The sequence below is a fragment of the Balaenoptera musculus genome, chromosome 7 (assembly GCF_009873245.2).
Source record: "Balaenoptera musculus isolate JJ_BM4_2016_0621 chromosome 7, mBalMus1.pri.v3, whole genome shotgun sequence".
In the NCBI taxonomy this organism is placed as follows: domain Eukaryota; kingdom Metazoa; phylum Chordata; class Mammalia; order Artiodactyla; family Balaenopteridae; genus Balaenoptera; species Balaenoptera musculus.
The window spans coordinates 40,655,643-40,668,571 of record NC_045791.1 but is presented as its reverse complement, the minus strand read 5'-3'; the positions used below and the strand labels follow the sequence as shown (position 1 = coordinate 40,668,571).

Sequence of the window (12,929 nt, the reverse complement as noted above, 5' to 3'; positions counted from 1 at the left end):
TGCCACTTCCTGACATTGACTTTCATAGGACAGTTTAATTTGGAGAAAAGCTGCTACCTCAAATGGCTGAAGGTATTTATGTGGAAAATTTTCCAAATGATTGACTTTACTGTGTTGCTATTTTCTTTCCCCATGAATATGTGAGTACTTGGCTTTCTCCCAGGAGTTTTTCTGCATCACTTCTCTTTAGGCAAAGACATTTTTCTATCCAGACCGGGAAAAGAAAGATGTACCAAGAGCTTCCCCCTTTACAGTGAATTATTATTTGAGTTTAAACGATAACATCTCTAAGAATGAAGAATTTGAGTGTGTCTGTTTCCTGAAATCTTCCCTTGGCTAATCTTCGTGGTAGTCTGAGTCATCTTGATCATCACTTTGGAGCCAATGCAACTGTGATCAGCTTCCACCAGCACTGCCCTGCCTCTCTCCTCCCCGTTGGCATCAGTCTTACTGAAGGGGTTGTCTCTGCTCCCTCTTACTTCCTTATCTCCCGCTAATTCTTCAGCCACCTCTCTAATGCCGAGGTCGCCAATGGCTCCCTGTTATTTAATCCAATGATTATCTTAGATTATAACTAATTTGTAGCATGTGACATTGCTGTTCCCATCTTCCTTCGCTTCTTTGCCACCATTTCTCCTCATTCTCCTAGTTTCCTCCTCTTCTGCCCCTTTCTTAAAAGTTGCTTCCTTGGGTTGTAGCAGAGTGGGGAAATTAAACTGATAATATCCCCTGCCTTTTGAAAAGAAATTAAACTTCTAAATAGATGAATAAATATATATGTCTAGAATTGAAACTCTATGCGAGCAGGTTTTTTTGTTTTAATCAGCATGGATCACCCACCCTAGAACGGTGCTTGGCACAGAGTGGGCGCCCAGCCAACGAATGAATGAATGATATAAAATTTATAAATACTGAAAATATATATAGAAAAGAAGGAAAAAAAGTTGTTTCCTTGGGAACCAATGCAAGGCCTCCCTCTCTTCTTACTCTACAGTCTCTTCCTGGCTGGTGCCATCTGTCCCTCGGACTCAATCCCATGCCATTGATAACGATCCCTGTCCAGATCTTATGACGGCAGATCTGTGTCTAAACTGAACCGAATTCCTTCCCTTCCCGGTTTCTGTAAGTCCCCAGTTTTAGTGAGGGATGCCATTGTTCATCATGCAAGATAGAAACCTTAACTTCCTCTCCCCTCTTCCCATAAAAAACACTAACGAGTCCTACTTATTCTATTTTCTACATAAATTTTAAATCCATGTCTTCTCCTTAACTCCTACCAGCACCCCTCCCCCTGCCCTAATTCAGGAAACCATCAACTTGCATCTGGATAATTCTCTCTGGTCTTGCTTCCTTGCAGTCCATCCTCCATATTACAGGAGAGAGTTTTCTGATCCCATTGCCCTGATCAAAGCCCTCACGCTTGCAGAGCCCCCGCAGTCTGGCCTCTCTTGCCTCCCCAGCCTCAGCTCTTGGCACTCCTCACCTTACCTTTTTCATTTTTGGTCATTCCAAGTATTTTTCAGTTCTTTAAAAGTACCGTGCTCTCCCACCTTCTGGGCCTTCATATTGCCATTTCTTTTTTTCTACCTAGAACATTCTTTCTATTCTCTCCCCATCTGGAGAATTCCTGCTCCCTTTTTAGATCTGAAATTCACTTCCTGTTGGTTGCTTCCCTGAATGCCCCAAGTCTGGCAAAGGTACCTCTCCCATGACCTCTGCCCCATTGTCCCATCAGAGCAACAGTCCCCCTGTGTCATAATTGCCTGGGTCTTTGTATCGGCATTATATGGTCACTTCTGTGAGGACAGGAGTGTGTCTCCTGTGTTGAAATCGTATCTCCAGTGCTTAGCACAGTGATTGATGCAGAGAGGTGCTCAAATTTTTGTTGAAGAAATGAGTGAGCCTCAAAGTAAAGCATGAGCCAGCTTTCTTTACCACACAGCCTCAAATGCCTCACTCTGCAACCTCTTCCTCACTAGTCAAGCTCCTCTAAATAAAACAACTGTTACTTTCCCACAAAGCAGCCAAAACTTTGCTGCAGACAAAGCAACCTAGACATCCCGAGGAAGAGAAACTTTTCAAAAGTTCTGAGAATTAACATATGGTAATTGTCAAATCCCAGGGTGTCTTTTAATTGAACCTTCACTGTAGTTCACTTAGCTTGTACTCAGTGCTTAAACTGAGTAGAACCTCATTAGGGAGGTTGTGTCACGCCTTAGTGAAAATGGAGGGAAAGAGAAATAGAGCTTTCCATGACAGAGAGGCGGCAAAGAAGGGGAGCAATCTGGTCTGCAGATTCTTTAATCCATGTAGCTGACTGTACTGACTCCTGAAATGGGAGATGATGGTGGAGAACAGCCACAGCCATCAAGGGAGCCTAGGATCTTCCTTCCAAACCCCATTCTGGGTTTTGTCCTCGAAAAGCATCTGCCGCCTGCTTCCCTTCTCTCCTTTCTCAGAGCACCTTCTTCAGTGCCAGCCTCAGGAGCAACCTGATTTTAAAGAGTTTTCCTCCCCAGGAGCAAATCATTGAGGGGACCATGTAACTACCAGGTTCAGCCCCCCGGTGCTTTTCTGGGCCTCTCTGTCATTGCTCATCCACTTGTTCTGTTCTAGCCACCGTGAACCCTTTCCTGCTCAGGGCTGTGACGAGGTGGGGCATGTGAGGCCCCCGGGGGTGCAAAACTGAAGAAGTTGCCCACTCTTGGATGCCAGCGCCGCACGTGCAGGACCCTGAGTGCGACTGCCTCCCTGGACTCACCCCCATCCCGGCTCCTGTTCTGCCCCACCTCGGCCGCCGCGTCTCCTGACCTCTGCAAATTCTAGTCCTCCAGACCCAGCTCAGACGCTGCCTCCTCTAAAGAGCTCTTGCTGAAGCTCACCAGTCTCTCTCACAGCCCAGCAAGTAGTCATCGCACCTTCCTCTGAATTCTCAGTGGACCTTATTTATACCTCTCTGAAGACACTGTATACCTTGTTTAGTTCTTGGGCTTGTCTTTGTCTCTGTTAAACCACAAACTGTTTAAGAACAGTCGTTTTCTCAGTGTGCTTTCAATATCTAGCACAGGGTTTGGCACACAGTAGGTGTTCATAAGTCAGTGAGGTGAGTGGAGCTGTCGGGAGGAGAAGAGAGAAGAGCATAGTGGTTAGTTGCATGGGGGTGAGAGGGTGAGGAGTACGCATGGGCCCTGGGGCCAGTCTGCCTGGGTTTGACCTCAGGCTCTGCCATTTACTGGGTGTGAGAGCTTGGACAATTTACGTCACTTGTCTCTGCCTCCATTTCTTTATCTTTAAAATGGGATCAATAGTGATACCCTAACATGGGATCAATAGTGGTACCCCAACATGTGAAGTCTAATTGAGCTAAAAGAGGTAAAGCCCTTAGCACAAGACTTGGTGCCTAGTGAACACCTCAGTAAATGTCGGGATTCAGAATAAAAAAGGGTCTAGCGAAGGGATATCCATGGAAAATGCAGGTGTGCACGCTAAGGGTAAAGCACATTTGTGACTGATGCCATAGAGGAAGTTAAATCTAAACCGTTAATGATGGAAGACAGAGGCAACGGCCACCTACACCCTTGAGAACCCAGATGCCTACTGTTTTTGAAAAGACAAATCTTATCTCTACAATTCAGTAGAAGAATAGCTTGAGCAAGAAGATGGTTAGGGAGGCTGCCTGAAAAGGCAGCTGAGGAGACCCAAATGAACCTGGGAGTATTAAAACAGGTATTTAAATATGCCCTGTTTTAATATCTGCTGTTAAGGGGGATGGAAACAGAATGCTAAGGGAAAGTCATGTTTTTGCTGCCATCTACAGTCAAAGTGCAATTTTCAAAGTTTCTTAACACACACACACACACACACACACATAGTTATGAATAACAGTATAGAGTTTGGTTTAAAGTCTAGTAATTGAGATACTTTGGGCATATTATTCTAGTATTTTATTTACCAGTGTTTCTAAAATTATGTATATTTAATCAGTAATATAGCCTTTTTAACATCTCAAATTGTGTTAGAACTTACCAGAAGACGGCTGAAATAAGAGTGAAGCTGTCATCTGTTGGGTTGGATTAGATGCAGCTGTGGCAGCTGACAGTTCATACAAAGATTTTAATGAAGAAAGAGATAGATTGGATTTTACCCCATGTTTTCCTGCCCCATGACCTGCAGTTCTATGATTGTTATTAGAATTATTGTAAATTGTATTTTATACAAGCATCCTTTATTGTTTTGATATGAGAAATCAACCAAAAGCAAGTAAAAACAGTATGACAGTGATGTCACTTCTGAGGTGCCTTCTGTCCCTATGCGCCTATCCACGTAATCTCCATTATCATGATGTTTTCCTAACTTTCCTGTGCATTATTTTTAAAGGGTTAAATACAGACAAGAATTATTGGAAAAGCGTTTGATGGAGAAAAAAGAAGTGACCCTTCAAGAAGCACTTGAAGAAGCAGAGAGAGAGAAGCGAATAGAAGCCCTAAGGAAACAGGTGTTTTTAATTTGGAAAATTTCATGGGTGGTTTAAAAAAATGTTTCTAAGTGCTCTTAATGACATTATTACTAGGGCTTAGTTCATGACATCTGCTATATAAAATGTAACTTCCCCAAATTGGGACACTGGTGTTCATTGCTGGGAGCAATTAGATTTATGTTGAACCATTTCCAGTTTCTTAGTATATTAAAAGAATTTTATCAGCACCTTTAAAATAGCTCTCCCAAGATTTAAATGCATCCATATTACCTCTAGTTTATAAGCTGAATAGTATCCATGTACAGCAGTGAAACTCTGCATCTAGCCGAAGGATTTTATTCTCCTCGATAAAACGTGGTGGAGATTGAGCAAGATAATCCTCCCTAGGGTAGGAACCTCTGTTTGGACACATCCCACAGTCAACAAACAGGTTAAAAACCACTTTTAAAAAATACTGTTTTTGTGGAGAAATAAAAGTCTCCCATTGCTTTGGCTCGTAAAAGTAGGCAAAAGTTCTGAAGGTAGTAGTCAGCAAGAGGAAGAATTTAAGACCTTGGGAAATGTGATAAAATAGTTTTACTTGGTAATTTTTCAAAGTTTTTAACCTGAAAGTGATTAGCTCAACTCACAAGCTCTAAAGTCTTCATTGACACCATTTCCCAGCTGATAGTAAATGACTGTCAGGTTTCCCTTCTCTGTCAGTGAAGGCAGTATAGAATCTTGGGGAAGAACTTGGCCTCTGGTGTCCTTCAAAACTGGTACAGCCTGGTTCACTACTTACTGGCAGAGGAAACTTAGGTCTTTTAACCTCCCTGAGCTTCATTTCTTCCTCTGAAAAATGGGAATCATAATACTAGTACCTACTTCATAAGTTTGTAGTAATGTGCATTCACATTTTTTGAATATTTAGTAAGTATAAAGCCCTCTTCTAAATGCTTTTAGGTTTTACCTCATTTAATCTCTACCACAACCCTATGATGTAGGAATTATTATTCCGACTTCATAGAAAACTGAGGAGGCCCAGAGGTTCCCCAAAGTCACATAGCTAGTAAATGTCAAACTGGATTCAAACCAAGGAAGTCTAGTTAAATGAAATATTTAGTATAGAGGAAGTGTAAATGCATACAACTGTTATATCATCTTTTATAAAATAGATTATAGAAATATATTCCTATACTTTGAATTTAAGTCCTGGTCATCTTAGATTCAACAAAATTTAAATTATTCAGTCATTAGCAAATAATGATATACCATGGCCTTTGGGAGACAAAACTTAATGTCACTCTTACTAAACACATTCTTGTTCAAAATATAATTTTGATAAGTACAGAGTCCATATGATTAGGATTCTTTCCATCTGTGAGCCCTTTGAAAGAGGAAATATCTGTGCCCGTTATCTGTAATCAGTGTTTAGAACTACAGTAAAAGACATTTTGGCTAGGAAACCTATAATAATTAAAGTATGTTCAACCCCCAGTTATGTCATTACAATTTCTAAATGGCATTAAAAATGCCATTTTCTTAATGCTCATTCTTGATTTTAGGAATAAACAGGCAGGTGTTATTAATGGTGCATATAATTTACAAAATTAGTGGCTTCTTTTCATTAGGATACAGGTTTGAACAATTTCGATTATCATAAAGGACAAGGGCATTCGGGTTGAAATGACTCTGCAGTTTTTCAGTGGAAGGGGAAACAGTGGTTTTTAACAGTCCCTGGAAATCTAGTTGCCTGGTACAATGAAAACTCACCCGTCTTGCTCAGTAATGCCAACAACACACATGACTTTACCCATATATGACATGCTCTACATTCAGCTTAATCAGATTAAACTTTCTAGAAAGCTTCATGGGGTTGTTACCATGGCCGTAGATTGCTAGTGGTTAAAAATTAATGTTTTCTACTTTTGGTTGCTTTCAAGGTCGTTGAATATGTGGGTTTTCTATATAAAATTTCCCTTGACTTTGGATCAAAAAGAAATTTTTATCTAAATTTAATCATAACTGTAATTATGTAATCTTTAATAAAATTTCTTAACTTTAATGGACATTAACATTAATAATGTTGCCCAGAAGCATTGTGCTTGTATCTTGTTCCAAGTAGCCATGCTTTTTCTTCTTTTAGGTTGCTATTGTCGCTCAGTTTGATCCTGTTAGAATGATGTCAGACACAATGGCATCAAAAGCGAGGATGGGTATTGGAATCGAAGAAGAATTTATTCTTCAAAAGCCACTCTTCACATTGAATACATACAATGAACAGCAGGTAATTATGGAAATTAGCACGACTGATGCAAAAGCCATGATGATGATAAGAATTGTAGAAGTGTGTGTTTTGGGTTACAAATTATTTTCAATATTTACATTTAAATACCATCCATATTAGCATAATTTTTATTTCTAAATGAGAGCACATAATTACTGAACAATTCTTTTTTTTTTAAAGATTTATTTATTGATTGATTGATTTATTGCTATGTTGGGTCTTCGTTTCTGTGCGAGGGCTTTCTCTAGTTGTGGCAAGCGGGGGCCACTCTTCATCGCGGTGCACGGGCCTCTCACTGTCGTGGCCTCTCCTGTTGCGGAGCACAGGCTCCAGACGCACAGGCTCAGTAGTTGTGGCTCACGGGCCTAGCTGCTCCGCGGCATGTGGGATCTTCCCAGACCAGCGCTCGAACCCGTGTCCCCTGCATTAGCAGGCAGATTCTCAACCACTGCGCTACCAGGGAAGCCCAACAATTCTTAATATAAAATAGTTGATAGGTGACCATAGAACAAAACACTTTATGTGAAAATGTTATCTGTCATTGAAAATTATTTTAATCTAAAAAGTAATTTTATAGAATTTTAAAGTTGTGTTAATACTGTATTTTGTTTAAATATTTATCATATTCAGAATTTTTTATATGCATAACATAAATCCTATTAAAGAAACAACTAATGATACTGATAAGACAAAGCAGAGGGAAGCTTTCTGAAATTAAAATGAACAGAAGATAATGTATCAGAGCTAATGATGAAACATTTGCTGTGGGAAAAGGTATTAAGAGGTTATTTAACTGTTTCTAGGAACTTCTGAATCATTTTAATCTGTTTCTATAACTGAGAAAGGATTTTTAAAAGTTTTTTTTAGATGGATGGATGGAAGAGAAGGAGCCAGGACATATGAATGAATGGATATCACTGAAGTTAAGGGAGAAAGTAGTTGTTAACTTTACAAATCTAAGAAAAGCTAAATGCTTATTATTTAATTATTTAAAAAACAGGAAACTTCATCCATTCACTCACTGACAAATAAATCGAGTGTGCCTCTTTTATGCGCTGCATACTTTGCTAGGGAATAAAAAGATGAACAATTCACATATTAATTGGGCAAATATTTATGGAACATATACTGTATCTGGCACTGAGCCTGGTGCCAGGGCTGCATCCTGAGCAAGATAAACTTGTCCTGTGTGGAGGAAGTGAGCAGGGGAGTTGGGTTGGGAAGGAAAGTAGCATGCATGGGAATAACTCCACTAGGGTGATACCACCTCCGGCTAAGGGCTGCAGCGGCAAGAGGAAGAGAATGAACGGGCAACCCTGAATGGGAAGTCAGAGAAATGGAAAAGGGGAAACTAAGCTCCATCTTAGTTGAGGAATTTTGGCAGCAGTAACAGAATTCACTCCAGATAATTTAAGTTAAAAACAAACAGCAGCAAAACTGGATTGGGGGGAGGGCTGGGTGTAGGGAGAGGGATTAATTAGAAAATGCACGGGTATCTCCAGAAGCCAAAGCGGGGAGGGCAGTTGGGCTTACAAAGAATTGAAGTCAGAAGCTGAAAAGCTTTCAGGTACTTGGGCTGAGGAAATAAGTGCTTCACCAAGCAGAAGAGGGTAAAAAGAGGCCCTTACCGGTATGTGTTCAGTGTAAGGTACATGGTAAGGGTGGGTGCTGGGGGATGAGACTGGAAACATAAATTCTGGTCAGGCTGTGAAAAGTATAGTAGATCTTACTTGCTAAGACTTTTGACCTTTATCCTGTGAGCAGAGGTGAGACTTTGAAGCAGGTGAATTATATAATCAGTTTTATGTTATAGCAGTGTGTCCTGAATGGAAAATTGGTGGAGGTGGAGTCAGGTCCTTTTAAGATGGTGGAGCCCTCATAGAAGTGGCGTGGAGTGGGGGGAGGGTGGCCTGGCAGGGGCATGGATGGCTCTGGCTGAGAAGAGGAGGGGGATAATGAAAGTGAGGGTGATTCTAAACTAGGCAGTGAGTGATATTGAGAAGAGCCTGCATTTTGGATTGAAGTCCACATCCACTATTTACTGGCTGTGTGAACTTGTGTAAGCTATTAACATCTTTATGTCTTGTTTACTTCATCTGTAAAACAATAATTTGTAAGGTTCTTGTGAGGATTAGTATAATAAATGTCAACTGCCTAGAATATTGTCTGGCACCTAGTAGTAATTCAGTAAATTATAATCATTAGGTGGTGCTGCCATTAACCATATAAGAATTCAGAAGGAAAAGCAGACTTAGGGAGAGAGCATTTGTTTTGTTCATATCAGGTTTAGGTTGAAGATGTCTAATACACACTTACAAGAAACTGATGGGCTTTCTCTGGGTAGGAGAATTGGGGAAATGGAGGTCAGTATGTGAGGGAGATCTTCATTTCACTTGATACATATATTGAAAAAAACAGAAGTATGAAAACATTTTAAAACTCACAGTTCTGGAGCTAGGGGGAAAAAAGGTGAATCCTGGAGATAATGAGGACGTCAACAGCACACAGGTGAGCATGAATCCTTCAAAGTGGATGAGAGCGACCAGGGAGACTCTTGTGGAGCAAAAGAGGAGAAACCTAGGTTTAAGCCTCAAATACGTTGCTTTTCAGACACAAATCTCAGTGTTATTCCTGACTTATATGCATTGTTGCCCCTAGTCCCTGTATTGATCAGTTGCCAAGTTCTATTGATTCTTCCCTTCATAGTGTTTTGGACAGTTTTCTCTTCCTTGCTACCAGCCAATTTTAGACATTTATTATTTCATGTCTAGACAATTGTAGTAGACTCTTAAGCACTCTCCCTGCCTCCATCTCTTCTTTCTCTGCCACCTTAATTTATCCTGAACTTGTAATCAGATGCATCTTCTTATGCGACAGCAATGATTATATTAGTTCCATGCTGAAAACAGAAACACAACCTCAGTAGCTCCCCAGACTCCTTGGCATAGCCTTCAAGCCTTTAAAATTCAAGTCCCAGTCTTAGAAATGTCCTTTTTCAGTGTTCCCCAGTGGTACCAAGTACTCTACCCAAATTACCCCGATCCCAACTTAACCTATTTCGTCTCTGAGTTTGATTGTGCCTTTCTTTCTTGATCTCTCTTCCTCCCCCAGCCCCATCCCCAGCTTTATAGAAGAGTAAGTTGAACTTTAAAGTTAGCTCAAGTGGTCCTCCTTACCTGAGACCATCCTAGTCTCATTGACACCAGATGTCTCTCCGTATTCTACTACTCTTGGAGCATCTGTCACATGTTGCCACGGACTGTAGTTATCTGTGTACATTTTTTTACCTCTGTTAGTGTAAGAGCTCCTTGAAGGAGGGGTTGCTTTCAATGGCTTATTATCCCATCCTCTAGGGGGACTTCAAGTTCATGTAAAATGTTTCATTAGCTGAAATCCATACGTGGCCACCTTCTTATCATTGCAAACAGTGTCTGTTGACATTAATATTCATAGAAGGAGGAATAATGTCCAATCAGCTATAAATGAAAAGGGAAATTGAACTACTCATATGTCTATACCCCTTAGAGTCAGATTGATGGAAGCATTTTCTAGTTCTGCTTGAAATAAAATCCGGCCTTGGAAGAAAAGTTCTATTGATTTTGTTTTTCAAGTAGTGGCCATGTGTTTGAACTTAATTTACATATTTCCAAATGATAGAGAAATTAAAATGTCTGTTTAAAGACAGATGTACAAGGTTGTGGTTTAGGTTTATTTTAATCAATGGTTGTTTATATTTTATAATTCCAGCTAACAATAAATAACAAATCAATGATCATACTGAAAGTAAGCTTCTTTTATCCCATCTTTTAATAATTTTAATGTTTTATTTTGACTAATCTAGTATACAATATTCTGTACATCTTATGTTGGAAACCACTGATATACTGGAAAGTGATAATGTCAAAAAGGTTTGGATATTTTCAGTAAGAATAACCAGAATATAGTCACTGTATACACAGAATTTACTGTCATCTAGTCATCTATCCAGCAAAAACAAATTACACGGCTTGGGGAAATACAGAACTAAATGATAAAATTTACTTCAATGAAATGCTATTTATTTAAATCATTTTATTTCTACAGATCATTTCTGACCCTAGACTTCGTTTTGAGTTAGCACTTCGAGAAGCTGGACTTCATAAAACATTTTATGCCAAGGAGATATTACCAAAAATCGGTCCTCAAAAACCTCCAAGAAAGGATACAGAGTCTACTGTATTCAAAATCTAGAGTTCATCCTCAAATCCTGTTATACATAAATAATATTTTTCTTTGAATACATTTATATGGATAACAATTAATACTACTTTCTAAAATTTTTTCAAATATCAGACATAGAAATCATAGCACCTGTTAAAAACAACTTTTTCTTTTATGATTCTTAGACTTTTATGCACTATTTCCAATATCTTTGTTATGTTTAATAGTACTAAATTCTCCAAAGACTATGGAACTTAATTATGACACATATGGAACATGTATTATCATTTAGTAAATTGAATTTTGGAGGTTGCATTATGCCATAAAAAGAGCTCAAAATAACCATTTGCAAGAATTACAGTTTATGTTGCTACTACCTACTAATGTTCATTTCTGCTTGTTATTTCAGAATTTGAGTTTTTCAATTATGGAAGTTTCATTATCATTAATACTTCTATTATTTCTCGATTATTATAAGAGGAGACTCAACCTTTCTCTAAATTTAGAAGCCAATTTGGTATACCATGTTTACTGCAAACCAATCATCCAAACAACTTCATTTTGCAAATTGCCTGTAAGAATAAATTAGAAATAGCATTTCAAGCATAAGGGTATCTGTTTTGGCTTGGAAAAATGTACTTGTATGGTTGTTTGGAAGGAACGTTTTAAAATTCAGAATGCTATCAAAATTTCCATGTTGTCTATTAAATATCTAGATGATTTTATAGAAAGGAAGTGTTTCAAATAAAACTCAAGCATAATTTTTTACTATTTCTAAACAATCACACAAATACAAGTAGCTGGTGATACACAGCAGGAGGTAACGTCACTATTTTGAGAACCATGGAGTTGATACTTGTGGTTATGATGAAAATATTAGTTGAGGTTTGGGCAGCAGCCTAGATGCTGGCTATGCCCAGACTCAGACCTTATTAATTTTCTTTGTTTTTAAAAATAGTATTAATAATAGTTACCATTCATTGAGCACAAACTGTGTGCTCAGTACCATATATGTACTTTACATATAATGTCTTACTTGACCTTCATAGTAACCTTATGAGATTGTCATCTGCATTTTACAGATAAGGAAATAGATTCAGGAAGGTAAAATAATATGCCCTAGATCAGTTGTTTGTCCAACTGTGGGTCATTCAATCAATCTAGTGAGTCCTGACCAGTATTTTTTAAATGACACAAAATAAAATAAATCTGAAATCCATGTGTGATTTGGGTTTCATCCCCTCTCAGTTCCACAAGAATTTCTCTTGTTTGGTTACCCTGTTTCTCGCCTATATCTTCAAGTTCTCCTTCAGCATACATATACGCTCGAATAAATTTCACTTAAAAAATCGATTTCCATTAACCCCACATTTTCCGCTAGCTACCAGGCTATTTCTCTGCTCCTCTTCTTAAGTGAACGTCTTGAAAATGTTGCCTCTAGATATTTGGTGTCTTCTCACTTTCTAGTTACGGTCACTCGTTCTGAGCTAGCTTTGCCCTCACCCTCCACTGACACTGCTCTTAGCAAGGGCACCAGTGAACTCCATACTGACAAATTTGATGACCATTTTCAGTCTTCATCTTACTGACTTTATGGCAGCCTTTAACTCTGTTGACAACCACCCCATCTTGGAACATTTTCTTCTGCTTTACTCCTGCTTCTTTAGTCACTCCTCAATCTTCCTGGCAGACGCCTCCATCTCCATTGATCTCTAAGTGATGGAGAGTTCTGGGATTAGATCTTCTAGCTGTCTCTTTCTTTACTGTTGAATTGCCCAAGGGAAGATCCTTAAACACTATATTTTAGTTTTAGTTATAAAATTATGTCTGAGTGTCTTTTAATCTATAGACCTCCCCCTCCATCCTTGTTTTTTCCCTTGAAATGTATTTGTTTTGAAAAAACAAATATATTTACATGTAGAATTTCCTATGTTGGATTTTTTGATGGTGTCCTCCTGGTGTAGTTTAATATGTTCCTCTGTCCTC

The 12,929-nt window shown here is 39.0% G+C and overlaps 1 protein-coding gene across 1 annotated transcript in view; it reads left to right on the top strand.

Moving 5' to 3' along the window:
- The window catches only part of CCDC148 (coiled-coil domain containing 148), a 258,625-nt gene extending 247,652 nt beyond the window's left edge, over positions 1 to 10,973 (top strand). Inside the window, exons 13-15 of the mRNA XM_036858270.1 lie at positions 4,378 to 4,495; positions 6,603 to 6,743; positions 10,827 to 10,973. Of these exons, the coding sequence (XP_036714165.1) occupies positions 4,378 to 4,495; positions 6,603 to 6,743; positions 10,827 to 10,973 (406 nt within the window). The remainder of the gene's footprint in view (positions 1 to 4,377; positions 4,496 to 6,602; positions 6,744 to 10,826) is intronic.
- The last annotated feature ends 1,956 nt before the right edge of the window (positions 10,974 to 12,929 follow it).